This window comes from Amphiprion ocellaris, chromosome 20 (assembly GCF_022539595.1).
Source record: "Amphiprion ocellaris isolate individual 3 ecotype Okinawa chromosome 20, ASM2253959v1, whole genome shotgun sequence".
NCBI classification, from domain to species: Eukaryota; Metazoa; Chordata; class Actinopteri; family Pomacentridae; genus Amphiprion; species Amphiprion ocellaris.
This window is the reverse complement of record NC_072785.1, coordinates 31,652,448-31,669,356: the sequence shown is the minus strand read 5'-3', so window position 1 is coordinate 31,669,356 and position 16,909 is coordinate 31,652,448. Positions and strand designations below refer to the sequence as shown.

At 35.8% G+C, this 16,909-nt stretch overlaps 1 protein-coding gene across 2 annotated transcripts in view; it reads right to left on the bottom strand.

Annotated features, from left to right (window-relative positions):
• Window positions 1-16,909, bottom strand: part of mdga2a (MAM domain containing glycosylphosphatidylinositol anchor 2a) — a 126,232-nt gene that overhangs the window by 50,939 nt on the left and 58,384 nt on the right. For both annotated transcript variants that reach the window (XR_008599940.1, XM_055005649.1), the window contains exons 7-8: window positions 11,405-11,734; window positions 915-1,229 (exon numbers count right to left, since the gene is read on the bottom strand). Coding sequence is in view for 1 of the 2 variants with exons in the window: in XM_055005649.1 (XP_054861624.1) it covers window positions 915-1,229; window positions 11,405-11,734 (645 nt within the window). In the remaining variant the exon portion in view is untranslated. The remainder of the gene's footprint in view (window positions 1-914; window positions 1,230-11,404; window positions 11,735-16,909) is intronic.

Here is a 16,909-nt window from a genome sequence, read left to right as displayed (position 1 = left end):
GATGGAACCATTTCTTTACCACGTCTGATGTGTGTTTGGACTCATTGTCTGGTTGAAACATCCAACTGTGTCCAAGATCAACCTTCTGCTGATGGTTGTAGGTTTTCCTAGAGAACGTGGAGGTGATCCTCCTTTTTCATTATTCCATTTATTTTGGCAGTATCATGCTCTGGGGCTTTCTAGAAGTGGTTCTGGACTGGTTTCAGACTGGATGTTGGACTGGTTCTGGTTTATGTTTGTTTTCAGTCTTGGTTCTCCTGGTTCTGGATGTGACTTGAAGTTGGTTTAGGATTTATTTTACTCTGGATCTGGTCCTGGATGAGGACTGGTTTCAGATGATCTTGGACAGTTCTTAGACTTTTTTTTACGAGCAATTTAGGTTTGGTTTTGGTCCCAACTATGTACTGGGTTTTGAGTTTTTTTAGGACTGATTTCAAAGACTGTTTCTAGGACTGGTTTACGACTGGTTTTATGACTGGTTAAGGAGTTGTTTCAGACTGTATTTTGGGCAGTTTCTGGACTTTTTTTTTTTTTAGGAATATTTTAGGTTTTTTTTGGTCCCGATTTTGATCCTGGTTATAGACCTCTAAAGGACTGGTTTCAGACTGTATTCTGACTGGTTCTGAAATTTTTTTTGGACTGGTTTAGGTTTGATTTTGGTCCTGGTTTCAGGCTGTTTTGGGCGGGTCTTTTTTTATCCCAAGAACACCAAACTTACCATGAAGCATGTAGGTGGCAGTATTATTAGAAGAACCAAAATGCATGATTGTTTTTTTGGTGATGAGTTCTAGGAGTCATTGGAGACTAAAGACTGAAGGACAAACACGGTGTTTATAAGTGGAAGGAAACTTTTGGTCATGACTGTCTATGTTGTATATATGTTGTGTAGATCTTGTGTAGTCTGTGTTACCCACACTGCACCACCAGCTGGATCAGGGCCTCCCGTGGTTTCACGTTGAAGCCATTGTACTGGCTGGTTTGGCACCGGTAGGTTCCGCTCATGTCCCGGCTCACGTTGGTAATCCTCAGAACTCCGTCGTAACTTTCCATCTGAGCCGAACCGTCTGGCATCAGCAGCACCGCCGCCGCCGCCGAACCGCTCTCCTCCACCCGGGACCACAGGATGATGGGTTTGGGTTTCCCTGAGACCAGACACTGCAGATCCACGGTGTCGCCCTCCTGAGCGATGAGGTGAGAGCGCCCCCTGGGGACGGTGAGCACCGGAGGAACTGCAGGAGACACAAAGAAACACAAGTTTAGAACACAAAAACATGAGTTTATACCAGAGAAACATGAGCTTAGATCAGAGAAATGTGAATTTTAATCAGAAAAACATGAGTTTATATGAGAGAAACATGAGTCTATAACAGAAACATGATTTTGTAATGTGTTTAAAACGCAAGGAGACACAAAACAGTGACAAAGAGACAAGAAAAAGTCCACGAAGACACTAAAAATGATTGAATGAGATGCAAACTTAACACAAAGACACCCAAAATGACCAGCAAGAGTTAAAATCAACCAAAAATATTACATAAGAAAAAAAAAGAGATGCAAAATTAACAAAAACAGAGGCAGATCCAATAGAAACAGAGATAAAATAAGAAAAAAATAGCCAGAAACAGATAAAAACTGGCTAAAAGAGATGCAAAATGAACAAAAACACATGTAAAACCAATGCAAACAGAGATAAAGGCACAAAAAAATGACCAGAAAGAGGCGGAAATTAAAAACAGAGACAGAACCAAAGAAAAAGAGATGGAAAATGACCATAAATGGATGTAAAATGAAAACAAAGACACATGAAATTACCAAAGAGACTAAAATTGACTAAAAGAGATGCAAAATGACCCCAAAGACACACAAAGTGACCAGAAAGAAAAGCAAACAAACCACAGAGTGACAGAATCAAATAAAAAGAGACGTAAAATGAACACAAACAGATGCTGATCCAATGGAAACAGACATAAAACCATTAGATAAAATTACCAAAAAGAGATTAAAACTGGCTAAAAGAGATGTAAAATGTTCAAAAACACATGCAAAACCAATTCAAACAGATATAAAACAGTGACAAGACACAAAAAAATGACTAGAAAGAGATTAAAACTGACTAAAAGACAAACAAACCTGACATAGTCAGATACAAAAACAGTGCAAACAGATAAAACCATCAGAAAAAATGACTAGAAAGAGATTAAAACTGGCTAAAAGAGGTGTAAAATGAACAAAATCACAAGTAAAACCAAAGCAAACAGAGATAAAAGCATCACTTTCAGTCCAACGTGGGTTTAATTTGGCAGAATGCCGTCTCTGTTCAGCATCACGTCATTCTGTAACTGAGGATGTTCTCAGCTCTGGTTGCTTTAAAGTCCGTTTTTATGAATTCAGAGCATTTTTAGTCTTGAGGGCTTTGAATGCAGCAGCTTCTCCGTCTCAACATGAATTATTTGTCATGACGGATGTAAATGTGTTGGATGTAAAGCCGACGTCAGCTGCTGCAGGTTTCTTCTCTCCAACGTCAGAAGAAGCTTCAGTCACGAAACCAGATGATCAAAGATCCTCCAGAAACCTCTAAGTGATTCTCCATAAGTCCAGAAGCTGCAGGAACCACCAGGATAAGAGATGAAGAAATGAAGAGATGAAACACCAGGATTAGAGATGGAGAAATGTAGAGCTATAGAAATGTAGAGATATAGAGATGTAGAAAAGAAAAAAATGTAGAGATATAGAAATACAGAGATATAGAAATGTAGTGATGTAGAAATATAGAAATGTAGAGATAGAGATGTAGAGTTGTAGAAATATAGAAATGAAGATATGTAGAAATGTAGAGATGTAGAAATGAAGAGATGTAGAGATGAAGAAATGTAGAGATGTAGAAACATAGAGATAGAGATGTAGAAATGTAGAGATACAGAGATGTAGAAATGTAGAGATACAGATGTAGAAATGTAGAGAAATAGAAATGTAGAAATGTAAAAATGAAGAAATGTAGAGATGAAGCGATGTTGAAATGAAGAGATGTAGAAATATAGAAATGAACCACCAAGTTTAGAAATGAAGAGATGAACTGCAGACACAATGCACTTCTCTTGCTTCTACTTTTGTTTCTACTTTTATTTCTTCTTCTATTTCACTTTCTTGTTTCATCTTTTGCCATTTCTACTGTTTCTTCCTCTTCTTCCCCATTTCTATCTCGACTTCCAATATTTTTACTTCTAAGACTTCTTGTTCTTCTATTTCTGCTTCTTCTACTACTTTTGTTATTTCTTCTTCCTTCATTTCTATTTCTTCTTGTATTCTCCTTCTATTTCTTCTTCTCCTTCTTCTTCTTCTATTTCTTCTTCAATTTCTTCTTCTTCCACTTTTCCAGTTTCTTCTTACTCGTCCATTTCTGTCTACTTCCTCTATTTCTATTTCTTCTTCCATTCCATCTGTTTCTTCTTCTATTTCTTCAACTTATACTTTATCTTCTGCTTTTGTTTCTTCTTCTATTTCCACTTTTCTATTTCTTCTTCTTCTTCTATTTCTGTCTTCTTCTTGTTTCTTCTTTTCCTCCTATTTTTATTTCTACTTCTTGTATTACTTCTTCTATTTCTACTTCTGCTATGCCTTCTTCAGTTTTTATTTCTATTATTTCTTCAGTTTCTTTTTCTTCATCTTTTATTTGTATTTCTTCCTCTATTTGTACTACTTCTATTTTTTGTTTCAGTTTCTTCTTCTATTTCTACCTCTTGCATTACCTCTTCCTTTTCTATTTCTCCTCCTCCTTCTCTTCCATCTTTTTCTATTTCAACTTATTCTATGTCTTTTATTTTTATTTATGCTTCGTCATGCTTTCTTTTTCTTCTTCTATATCTTCTTCTACTGCTTTACCGTTTCTTCTTCTTCCTCAATTTATGTTCTTCTATTTTTATTTCTTTTTCTTTTTGTGTTTCTTCCTCTTCTGCTTCTTCTTTTTATTCTCCTGTGTTTATTTCTACTTCTTCTATTTCTTTTTCTGCATCTTTATTTCTGTTTCTTGTTATATTCCTATTTTTTCTATTTCTATTATTCCTTCTTCTTCTTCTTCCATTAAAGCTTTGCAGCTCCTGAACAAACGATTCGGTTTCTCCAGAGATAAAAGCAGCAGAAAAACTTTCCCTGGGAGGACGATGGCATTTAGTTTGTTGGTGACCTTGGCGGGAAATGTTGGGGGACGGAGGAGGACGGAGGAGGACGGAGGAGGACGGAGGAGGACGGAGGAGGACGGAGGAGGACGGAGGAGGACGGAGGAGTTTTAATGGAAGCTTTGCTGCTGCGTGACGCTGACTGACGGATGTTTCATGTTAAAACAGAAGGTCAGAGTCGGGTCGCTGCTGCATTCCCAAAAGGAAAAAACAGATGTTAAAACAGTCCAGCAGCCTCCATCCATCCATCCATCCATTCATCATCCATCATCCATCCATCCACCCTCCATCCATCCATCCATCCATTGTTAATAACTCCTCAGTGTGATTCTGAATGAAGGACAAATATCAAACTGAGCCTTTTTCTGCCTTTTAACTTCTAAAAACGACTAAAAGCTAATTAATAATTACATGACACCATCTAATAATTATAGAACCAACAGTTTGACTGCAATAAGACGGAAACATTTCGCTGCTGGTACTTCATTTCTTCTGCTTCTGTTTCCTCTGGTTGAGAACAGGGGAGTCTTTATAATAAAGCATTTTAGGAAATGAAAAATAGGAATAAAAAACATCTGAAAATTATAATAAACTATCAGAAAAATACTCAAAAAACTGCAGAATAATATCAATAAAATGTAAAAAACACTTTTAAATAAAATGTCCAAAAATATCTATAAAAAATTATAATAAAATGTAATAAAATAGCAGGAAAGTACATGAAAAAATATTCATAAAATGTCAGAAAATTATTAATAAAATATCATAAAAAAATAAAGGGTTAAAAATGAAATATAAATATCAGAATAATATTAATAAAATCACAGAAAACATAATTAATAAATATAATAAATTATCAGAAAAATATTCAGAAAATTGCAGAAGAACATCAATAAACTGGAAAAAAAAATACAGATAATAATAATAATATAATAATAATAATATAATAATAATAATAATAAAATAGCAGGAAAATATGTATGAAATCTATGAAGAAATATTAATAAAATGTCAAAAAAAATTATAAAATATCACAAAAAATGTTGTGTTAAAAATTTAGCATAATAAATCATTTTTAAAAAATGACAGAAAATCTAGTTAGAGATCTTTTGTTAAACAAAATGGCAGAAAAACACAAACTATCAGAAAAAGTATTCGGAAAGTAGCAGAAGAATATCAATAAAATGGAAAAAAATGTAATAAAATAAAAAATATATATATAAAATAAAATGTGATAAAAAAGCAGGATAAATATCTAATAAATATATGAAGAAATATTAATAAGATGTCAGGAATTACTATTAAAATATCACAAAATTGTTAAAAATATAATATAAATATGAGAATAATATTAATAAAATGACAAAAAATGTAATTAGATAATTTTTTTAACGAAATGGAAGAAAAATATAACAAACTATCAGAAAAATGCTAAGGAAATTGCAGAACATTATCAATAAAATGTAAAAAAAAAACTATACAATTGTTACCAAACTATATAAAAAAATTATTGTCATAAAATAGCAAGAGAAATGTTTATGAAGTCTATGAAAGAAATATTAATAAAATGTCAGACTTATTTATAAAAAATAAAATGCTATAAATGTAGTGTAACATTTATCAGAATAATACCAAGAAAATGACAGAAAATGTAATAAATTATCAGATAGAAATATTGATATAATATCAGAAAAATCTTGAAAAAATGAAAGTAAAATTCTTAAATACTAAAAAACATTTAGCAAGTTATGAAGAAATAATAGAAATAAAACACATGCAAAAAATGTATAAACTATTAGGAAAAATATTTATAGATTAGAAAAATGAATTAAAATATTGGAAAAACTAGTAGTAAAAATAACTGAAAAAATATTTAAAACATTTAGTATGTTATCAGGAAAAATATTTTTAAAAATCCATTTAAAAATATACCAATAAAATGTAAAAACAAAAAGAAGAAATAATAAATTAGTAGGAAAATCTATTTATATAATATTAGGAAAAACAAATGAAATATTGAAAACATTATTAAGTTATCAGGAAAATAATGAATAAAATATTGATGATAATGAAAAAATACCAATAAAATAAATAAATAAATTACCAGGAAAAAATATTTATAGAATATGAGAAAAATCTAATAAAATATTAGAAAAATATTAAGAAAAATAACAAAAAAATATAAAAACTATTTAGTAAGTTAGCAGTAAAATTATGAATACACAATAAAAAAAATACCAATAAAATATTTTAAAAATGTAATAAATGATAAGGAAAAAATTTGTTCTATTTGCAAAAGATTTTTTGTAAAATTGATTCTATTTATATTTAATCACTCTGTTTAGTATTTTTCTCTCTAGACATACAGATTTCTGATGTCTGTTTCTGCGAGTAAAATCTCACTCTTATAAACAGATTTAAACATTTACTTCGTTGTGCATTTGGTGAAAGCGTTGAATAAATGTTTTCAGCTTTCACAAAATGACTGTGATACTGAAGAAAACATAAAAACATGAAGATTCTGAGGTAAATTCTGAACATTAACAGGTTTAATCTGATGGATAACAGAGATAAAAGCAGCCTGGGAAACTTTTAAAACCCTGAATCCTGTCTGTTCTTATTTCTGACAGTGAAATGTCTTCCTACTTCTGGAATATTCTGCTGCATATGAAACCAAATCATTCCACGTCTAAAACATGCTGCTGTCAGCTCCGTCTCTACATCTTCTGCTAATTAGCAGATAGGAAGTCATAATTAGGAAATATGGGGAGATAAGAGCGGCGGTTTTAGGGAACGTAAAGCGATTCTGTGCTTCTTCCAGCGTCTCTCATCACTTTATGGAATATTTAATAAAGTCAAACAGTCGGATTACAGCTGCCAAAGATCACATATCTGCATTTCACAGTTCACACAAATCAATCTTTATCTGCGGCTCAACTGAGGAAATAGATAAAATCAGCTTAGAAATGACATTTAATTATCAGCTTTTACTCACAAGTCGCTCAGACAGAAGTGTTATTTCTTATTTACGACCCAAAACTAAGTTCGATGAAATATTTTGGGTGTATTTTGATAATTTCACGTATTTTCAGACCTTTAAATTCTTGTATTTTCACACTTTAAAAAAGGGAAGACATTTAGAGGATTAAACATCTCGAAAAATAAATGCTCCCACTAACATTAAAGCTCCAACAGAAGTCACACTTTAAATTATTGGGATTTCAAAATGGAAACAAAGGGCCGAATTTCAAATAACAGTGATATTGTGGCCCTAGATAGTTACCGAAAGTAATTATGGGAAGCAAGGTGCCATTTGTTTTGCAATTTTGACTTGAAACCTGTCCAAAAAACTCAAAATTTGCAAAAAATAATTCAAAATTTCTCCAAAATTACTTACTTTTTGTTTAAAATTGCTAAAATTTTTGTCTAGAATGACTATGAATAATTCTTGGTCCTTTAACATGAAAAAAAACCTCCATGAAGCAGAGAACACATTTTTAAGTATTGGATCTGAAAAAGACCCAAAATTTGTCCAAAAATAGATTTTTTTTACTTAAAATGACTCAAATTTTGTCTAGAATGACCATGAATAACTATTGGCCTTTACAAATCAAAAGAAAGTGCCATGAAATGTGGTGAGGACTCAGGAATATTAAGTTCCAGTGGATCAGAATGATTGAAAGGATTCGGCAAAGGACACATTTTTAATTACTGGCCCTTAAATTGGAAACAACACGCAGAATTTCAAATAACAGTGATATTGTGAGTAAGTATGGTAAGCTGGGATTCCATTTTTTGAAATTTCGATTTGAAATCCATCCAAAAAGACCCCAAATTTGTCCAAAAATCTGTCAAAAATTTGCATTTTTTGGGTCCAAAATGACAAAAAATTACAAAGCGACAAAAAATGGACAAAAACAAAAAGCGAGAAACAAGACAACAACAATGTAAGACAAACAACAAAAAAAGACAAAAAAAAGACAAGAAACAACAAAAACAAGGCAAAATATTACAAAAATGAGACATAAAGCAACAAAAACGAGAAACATGATGACAAAAATGAGACAAACGACATGAAACAAAACAAAGAGACAAAAAATATACAGAAAAGTTACAAAGCGACAAAAAATTACAAAAGCCAGAAACAAAATGATGAAATATAGACACAAAACACAAGCAAGAAAAAAGGAAACAAAAAAATGAAAGAAAATGAAACAAAACGACAAAAGTGTGGGACAAATGACAAAAATCAGACAAAAGAAAGACACAAAAAAACAAAAACAAGACACAATATTACAAAAATGAGAAGAAACAAAACAACAAAAAGAACAATGATCAATCCAATATTTTACTTTATGATCAAAACAACTTGTCACGGTCTAGAAATTATTTTAAATTTATAGTTTTTTTTCTGGAATTTTTATACTTTGAAGGTCGGACTGGACCCTCTGGAGGACCGGTTTTGGTCCACGGGCCGCATGTTGGACACATCTGGATTAAAGGAGTGGTTCTTAAGCAGAGGTAGTCAGAGGAGGATGAGTCTCATAATCGGGTCTAATTCGGTGATATTAAAGAGAAACTGAACTCCTGCAGCCAGCAGCTGGGTAGATTTACTTCCCGCTGAGCTAATGAGCTCCATAATTCTGAGTTATGAGAATCTGCAGCCTTCCTGTTGGGACGGAGTTAAAGAACTCTGTTTAACCAACCTGTTCTCATCTCAGGCAGCCAACACTGTTTTATTGAAACTGCTGGCGGCTCAGAAACACATAGAAGGTGTGATTTGGTGCCACCTGCCTCAATATTCAACAACAGCAGACATACAGGAGATTTCCAGTTTCAAAGAGTCTCGTTAGAGGACGGCAGACTGGGAACTAGTTTTAGTTTTATTGTGTGATTTAAGCCTCATTCCGGATACATTTAGATAAAGTTCTTGGTTTGGGTTGTAGTTCAAGTTGTACTGAAATCAACTAACCCTGAAAATCTCATCTTTTTTATCATTTTTCCTCAGATCTGATACAGAGTCCCAATCTGAGAACATTTTCTTCATTATTACATGTTCTAATGTATCATAGATCAGCTGTAGTTCCTGGTTGTTTCACCAGGTGGAGCTTCTTCCTGTTTAATCCTGCAGAGACCAGAGGAGGCGTCACTCACACTACAGTTCATGTTAAAGCACAGAGCGTTGTGGGAGTTTAGCAGCAACAGGCACCATGACAAAGACTAATGTGACAATTAATGCCAGAGCTTTAGTTTGGGAGATGAGCTAAAATGGACTAAAATGCACTAACAGTCATTATGGCCTGGTAGATGATATGCTAACTCACTGTAGCTCCCGTGAAATCTGACATGAGCATTGTGGGAGTTTAGCAGCAACGGGAACCATGACAAAGACTTCAGTGGTGGTTAATGACCTCTGATCAGAGCTCATGTGGTAAAGACAAACTGGGATCAACTAGAACAGTTTCTATGGTAACATAAAACTGAGCTGATTTTACAGATCAATTATTTGTCTAAAACAATAAAATCAGCACAGGACAAATGTCCAGGAGTCTGTGAGCTATCAATGGAAATCAGTGCCAAATATTGTTAAAGAAAATTTGTAAAAATTTGCATCCTTTTGTTACTAACTCAACCTTATAATCCAAACACAGCAGGTCCTCGGTTTACGACGTCCTCTACCTACGGCATTTCGTGGTTATGTCACCGTCTCTCAAGAAAGTCTTGTTCCATCATTCTAATGTACAGTGTTTAAGACAAAGTTCACGCAGGAACTTGTTGGCGAGTGGAGCAGACGAATACGTCGTCACGAGGCGCTGTACGAGGAAGACGACTTTGTTTACATTTGCCGATTGTACGCGACCTTAGATTGTGCTACATTCACTTTCTTTCAGTTGTGTTGTTTTTCTGGAAACTTTCTTTTGTGGCTCCCAAGCATAAGTCAGACTCATCTGATGGCAGAAGAGTCCTAGATTCTGATTCTACCACTGTGTTAGCGTAGGTGAGTGACAGAGGAACTTATGTACATATGTGAGTTTTGTGTTACGTTGCGCCATAGGAATGGAATTCCTACATAAGTCGAGGATCCCCTGTAGTCAATAATTGATGGATTATTTGACTATTAGTTTTCTCAGCTCTACCACTCTGTGTTCTGACTCAGTCATTTCTTTTCTCTTTTCTGTGTTGCAGTAATTTAATAAAATGTGGTGTTTTTTAACGTTTATTAGCTTCAACTCCAACATGATTCGCTCCATTTCAGCCGTCATTGTTTGCAGAACAAGAAGAGGCTCAGAGCTGCACTAAAACATGACAACAAACTGACACAGACTCACAAAAATAAAAGCTCACAACAGCATGGAAGCAACACAAAAGGTTAAAACAAGCTTCAGAGTTTTTGCTAAAGTTCTGCAGAGCGCCTAGAGGAATCGTTTCTGGCACCGTAAGTTCGTTCTTCGAGGCACCTTTAGGGGTTTCTGTAAAGAAACTCTTGGTAAAAGTCTCATTGTGAAACTATAAATGGTTCTTCCATAGCTTCACTGCAAAGAATTATTTTGGGTTCCAGTTAGGATCTTTATGTGCAACCCTTTGATGCGCAGTGTCGGTCAGGACAACCCATTTTCCATTGGATTTGGGTCACTTTTGACCAATGTTGCATGTTGCGCATCAAAGGGTTAAGATGCTAAAATAACTGAAGTCAACATATCGTGAGACATTCTGTCGAATCAGGGGTGATGTTGGTTAAAATCTGGGTACTCGTCAGGCAGGTTCTGAACAAGTTGTTCTGTTGTTTGAAGGAAAAGAGCCACAAACATCTGAGTCACAAATGAAGGTTAGAATCAGGATGAAGCTTCTGACCTGGACACAGATGGACAACAGCAGCATGAAAACACCGTACGAAGGTCAAAACTCATAAACCATCCTCCCCCACCCTCCCCCGTCCTCCCCCGTCCTCCCCCATCCTCCCCGTCCTCTCTCATCCTCCCCATCCTCCATCATCCTCCCCATCCTCCATCATCCTCCCCCATCCTCCATCATCCTCCCCCATCCTCCATCATCCTCCCCATCCTCCCCCATCCTCCATCATCCTCCATCATCCTCCCCACCCTCCCCATCCTCCCCACCCTCCCCATCCTCACCCATCCTCCCCACCCTCCCCATCCTCCATCATCCTCCATCATCCTCCCCATCCTCCCCCATCATCCTCCCCCGTCCTCCCCATCCTCCCCCATCCTCACCTGTGGTGGAGGATATGTTGACATCGATGCTGATCTCGGGGGTTCCTCCGTTCCTCAGCGCCGCCACACAGGTGTAGGTTCCGAAGTCGGTGAACTTGAGGTCGATGATGTCGAGGTTGGTGGTTCCTGGTGAGACCTCGGTGTCGGTGTGGGTGATGACCATCCTCTCGGAGCTCCTCAGAGGTCTTCCGTTCTTCAGCCAGCTGAACTGAAGCTCCTCCGGCGGCGTCGCCTCCACCTGGCAGCTGATCTTCACCTCACGACCGATCTGGATGTTGTCGTCGTTGTGGTACGGGTCGGGAGTTATCCAGAAGCGACCTTTACGGAGACCTGCAGAGATACAGGAAGACCAAGGTTTACTGCAGGGTTCTAAGATAACAAAAACATGAAACGAACACGGAGCAGGAACGAAAAGAGTCGTAGTGTGACTGAGCTGAAGTCATCTCATATAAAATCAAGAAACTCTGAACAAAGTTCCATTATGACCTCAGAATCATCTGGTTCTTCACTTCCAGTAACTTTATCAATGATCAGAGTTCTACCTTCATACTGGGAATATTTACAGAGTCCTTGAAGTCCATAGAGGTGGGTCCAGATTTATCACAAGTGAGATTTCAATATTCTGACACAGAAGGGAACCAGAAGTGTTACGCCTCTGAAGTACATGGGTCCAGGAATTATCTCAAATTCTACATTTTACAAGTGTTAACGTATGCCAATATTATAAAATGATTTTCCTGCAGAGTGAATCATATCTATTAGATGATTCTGGTTCCTTCTGTGCGTAAAATGTTCCTTTCATTGTCTAGAACTTCTTCTGACCAACCACCTATCACACATGCTGATATGAGCCTTGAAAGTTTACCCAGCATGACCTTTTTAAAGTTTACTCTGGTGAATTGTCAGAAAAGAAGCAGATTCTTGTTTAGAAAGGCTAAAATTGAGCTTTCTGTCCATTAGACTAGACGCTATGTTTAAGAAACACAAAACATCATCACAAACACACCATCCCCACTGTGAAGCACGGAGATGGCAGCATCATGATGTGAAGCACGGTGGTGGCAGCATCATGATGAAGCATGGTGGTGGCAGCATCATTAACTGAAGCACGGTGGTGGCGGCATCATGACGTGAAGCACGGTGGTGGCAGCATCATGACGTGAAGCACGGTGGTGGCAGTATCATGATGTGAAGCACGGTGGTGGCAGCATCATGATGTGAAGCACGGTGGTGGCGGCATCATGACGTGAAGCACGGTGGTGGCGGCATCATGACGTGAAGCACGGTGGTGGCGGCATCATGACATGAAGCACGGTGGTGGCAGCATCATTATATGAAGCATGGTGGTGGCAGCATCATGATATTAAGCACGGTGGTGGCAGCATCATAATGTGAAGCATGGTGGTGGCAGCATCATGATGTGAAGCACGGTGGTGGCAGCATCATGATGTGAAGCACGGTGGTGGCAGCATCATGATGTGAAGCACGGTGGTGGCAGCATCATGATGTGAAGCACGGTGGTGGCAGCATCATGATGTGAAGCACGGTGGTGGCAGCATCATGATGTGAAGCACGGTGGTGGCAGCATCATGATGTGAAGCACGGTGGTGGCAGCATCATGATGTGAAGCACGGTGGTGGCAGCATCATGACGTGAAGCACGGTGGTGGCAGCATCATGACGTGAAGCATGGTGGTGGCAGCATCATGACGTGAAGCATGGTGGTGGCAGCATCATGATGTGAAGCACGGTGGTGGCAGCATCATGATGTGAAGCATGGTGGTGGAAGCATCATGACATGAAGCATGGTGGTGGCAGCATCATTATATGAAGCATGGTGGTGGCAGCAACATGATGTGAGGATGTTTCATAGCAGCACGTCCTGGAGGATTTGTAAAGGACTCTATGTCATAGATATGAAACTGCTGCAGTTTTACTGTTTACATGATGATACATCCCATAATACTGATGATCACAGTTGGTTCTAGAGAAAATGAACAGAAACCAGATTCGGTGTTTAGACTGTGACTCCTGGATGGATTTAAACTGATATTTGGTCACTTTGTGTCTGGTTTTTGTTGTTTTGTGCTCATCTTTGTCTTTTTTTTGTCTCCCTTCTGTCATTTTGCATCAGTTTTTTGTTACTTTTTGACAGATTTTCTTTGTGTTGTCATTTTGCATCTCACTTTTCCTGTTTTGTGTCTCATTTTTCTTGTTTTTCCTTTTGTCTTTTGTTGGTTTGTGTTTAGATTTTGGCATTTTGTGTCTTGTTTTTGTCATTTAGTGTGACATTTTGATTATTTTACGTATCTTTGGGACAGCGTTGTCTCTTTGGGACGTGAAACTATGATACATCCCATAATATTGAAAATGAATGAACAGAAACCAGGTTCAGTGTTCAGATTGTGACACCTGGATGGATAAAAACTGATCTGGAGTCAGTTTTTACCAGAACTCAGATGTGTTTTTCCTCCTAAATATCATGTGTCTTTCTGCTGGACTGATGAAGTTCTGAGGCTCAGAAATGAATTAAAACACGAATTAAAGTTACTTCATTAAATAAACTGAAGTTATTGTGCTTCAATAAACAGCTGATTCTGAGGATCCTCTGACTGATGTTTCATAGAAAGAGGTCTGAGTGTCGGTCAGTGTTCTGGTTGGAAGCAGAACGTCTCGTATCGCTGCAGTGAAGCAGCTTCACTCTTTGTTCTGCTGGATGAGTTTTGTTTGCAGATGACAGAAAAAGTGATTCCAACAAACAGCAGCCGTCTGATGAGCTGATGAGGTGAAATGAGACAAGGTGAAGAACCGAGGTGGACAAAGAGCAAATCTGCTTCTGTCAAAGTACTTCTTAAAGTATCACATTAGAAAATTATGTTGAAATTCTTTAATTCCTTTTACATTTTTGGGAATTTTTGGAAAATTCTTTTGGTGGAAAAAAGAAATATGAAAAAAATGTTTCTTTAAGAACATTCAGGAAAAAAATATGAGAAGTTTTATTGACATCTCTGTAATCACTTTAATCAAAAAATCTAATCAAAAAATTCTCACTATAGACATTTTTAGGATTTTTTTTTTTAGAAGATTTTTACTCATTTTTTGACAATATTTTCAAGAATTTTCTTGCCAAATTTGGAGGATTTTTTTAAAACCAAACTTTTAAGGGAAATTTTTAACAAGTTATTGGGATTTTCTTCCGGAAGGTCTTTACAAATTTCAAGTTTGAAAATGTGGGAAAAAAAAATCTTTAGATATTTTTAGGTAAATAAAAATTCTAAGGGAAATGTTGAAGGAATTACTGGAATTTTCTTCCTGACAGTTTTGCAAATTTAAAGTTTGAAAATGTGGAAAAAAATGTCACTTCAGAAACTTTTAGGATTTTTTTTGGAAGATTTTTACTCATTTTTTTGACAATATTTACAAGAAATTTCTTGCCGAACTTGGAGGACTTTTTTAAAACCAAACTTTTAAGGGAAACTTTTAAGGAATTGTTGGAGATTTTTTTTGCTGAAGTTTTGGGGCTTTTTTCAGACAAGGAAACAATATTTTTTGGTGCCCATAAATGAAGACAGCAGGAGGGTTAAAGATGGTCGACAGCAGCTGACAATGACGGAATCTTTAAAACTCGACCAAACAGGTCCTGGAGATTAGTAGTTTGGTTTGTTTCTTCTTCTACTTCTTCTTCTACTCTGTTTATAGCAGCCGACTCCAGTTAATAAAACAACAATAACTCGCAATGTAATTTACAACAAAACAATTTTAAAAAACAACACTTTTGGACAGGAACTTTTGGATTTGTTGGGTTTTCATGTATATTTAGGACTTTAGGATTTTATATAATTTTTGTGGGGTTGGAATCCTTAATATTTAAATTAATCAGGTAAATTCATATAATAAATAGCACTGGAGGGTCTTAACCTCAATAATTCAATTTTTTAGATAAATTGGTAATGATAAAAGAAACTTCAAATAAAAATAAATAAATCTAAAGAAGTGGCATAAAATCAGAAAAGTTCAGTTTAAGAAAGAACTCGTGGCAGAAAAACAGAACAGTGACTAGAGCAGAACATGTCAACCAAGCATGACTGTTTATTATTATAATTAAAATTACAGTACCACCACTATTACTACTACTACTACTAATAATAATAATTATTATTATTATTGTTATACCAACATATGCACCATGCTTATTAATCTTATTGACCAGTGACATTATTTAAATAAAACAACGTGTGATTCCAACAGAAGGAGCTGGATGAAGAACTGAAGTCAGTAAATCGACTAAAGCAGCGTTGAGGCTTGTAAACATGAATGAAGAGGAGCAGCAGCTTCTAACAAGCCTGACATTTAGCAGAAACAACCCAGCTTCTTAAATTATTCCACAGACGTGCAGCGGTTTACAAAAGGTCAGAGCTTGGCATCAAACCCACAGAGTCACAAACAAGTCGTCCGGTTCTTCCACTGAGAACACCAGGTCACGGAAAACTCAACGGCTCAGCTTCACATCTTCTCTGCTCAAGTCAACAAACGCAGAAACATTCAAACCATGACTCGTTTCTGATCCTTTTAGACACATCTGCTGTAAAATCTAGAATTATCTGCACATTATTAGTGAAGAAGTCTACACTGCAAAAACTCTAAATCGTACCAAGTCTATTTGTCTTATTTTTAGTCAAAATGTCTCATCCCACTGGATTTAAGATAAATTCACTTAACAAGAGACATTTCAGCAGATGGAAGGACTTGTTTTAAGAACATGCATCTTAAATATCCTGTTAAGTCAAACAATCTTGAAATTATCTTGTTTCGAGTTGAATTTTACAAGGAAACTCAAAATAAGTTTAAGCCTCGTGTCGTCCTACAGGTCAAATTGACCCGTTTTAAAGTTTGAAAATGTGGAAAAAAAAAAAATTCCACAGTGAAACTTCTGATGTCCACATTTTCAACATTTTTGGGAAATCTCTGAACATTTTTTGGTGGAAAAAAAGAAATGTTAAAAATGTTTCTTAAAGAAAATATTAGAAGTTTTACTGATATATATGGAATCACTTTATATATATTTTTAGGATTTTTTTGGGGAAAATGTTTACTAATTTTTTGAAAATATTTACAAGAATTTTCTTCCCAAATTTGGGGGATTTTTTTTTTTTTTTTTTAAATAAAACTTTTAGGGAAACTTTTAAGAAATTGTTGGAATTTTCTTCCTGAAGGTTTTGCAAATTTTCAGAAAATTGGGGAATTTTTTTTGCTGAATTTTTGGATTTTTTTCAGACAAGGAAACAATATTTTTGGGGCCTGTAAATGAGGACAACAGGAGGGTTAATACATCTCAAATTAGGAGGTTACATGAAAGCAAAAATCTATTTTTGAGTGAAAAACTATTATTTTTTTTTAGCATGTCTGGCTTATTTTAAGACACCTAAGCTTGACAATCCTGGTAAAATATAGCTTAAAATAAGTTTTCCCAGCTAATTTTAAGATCCCAATATTCTAAATATCATCT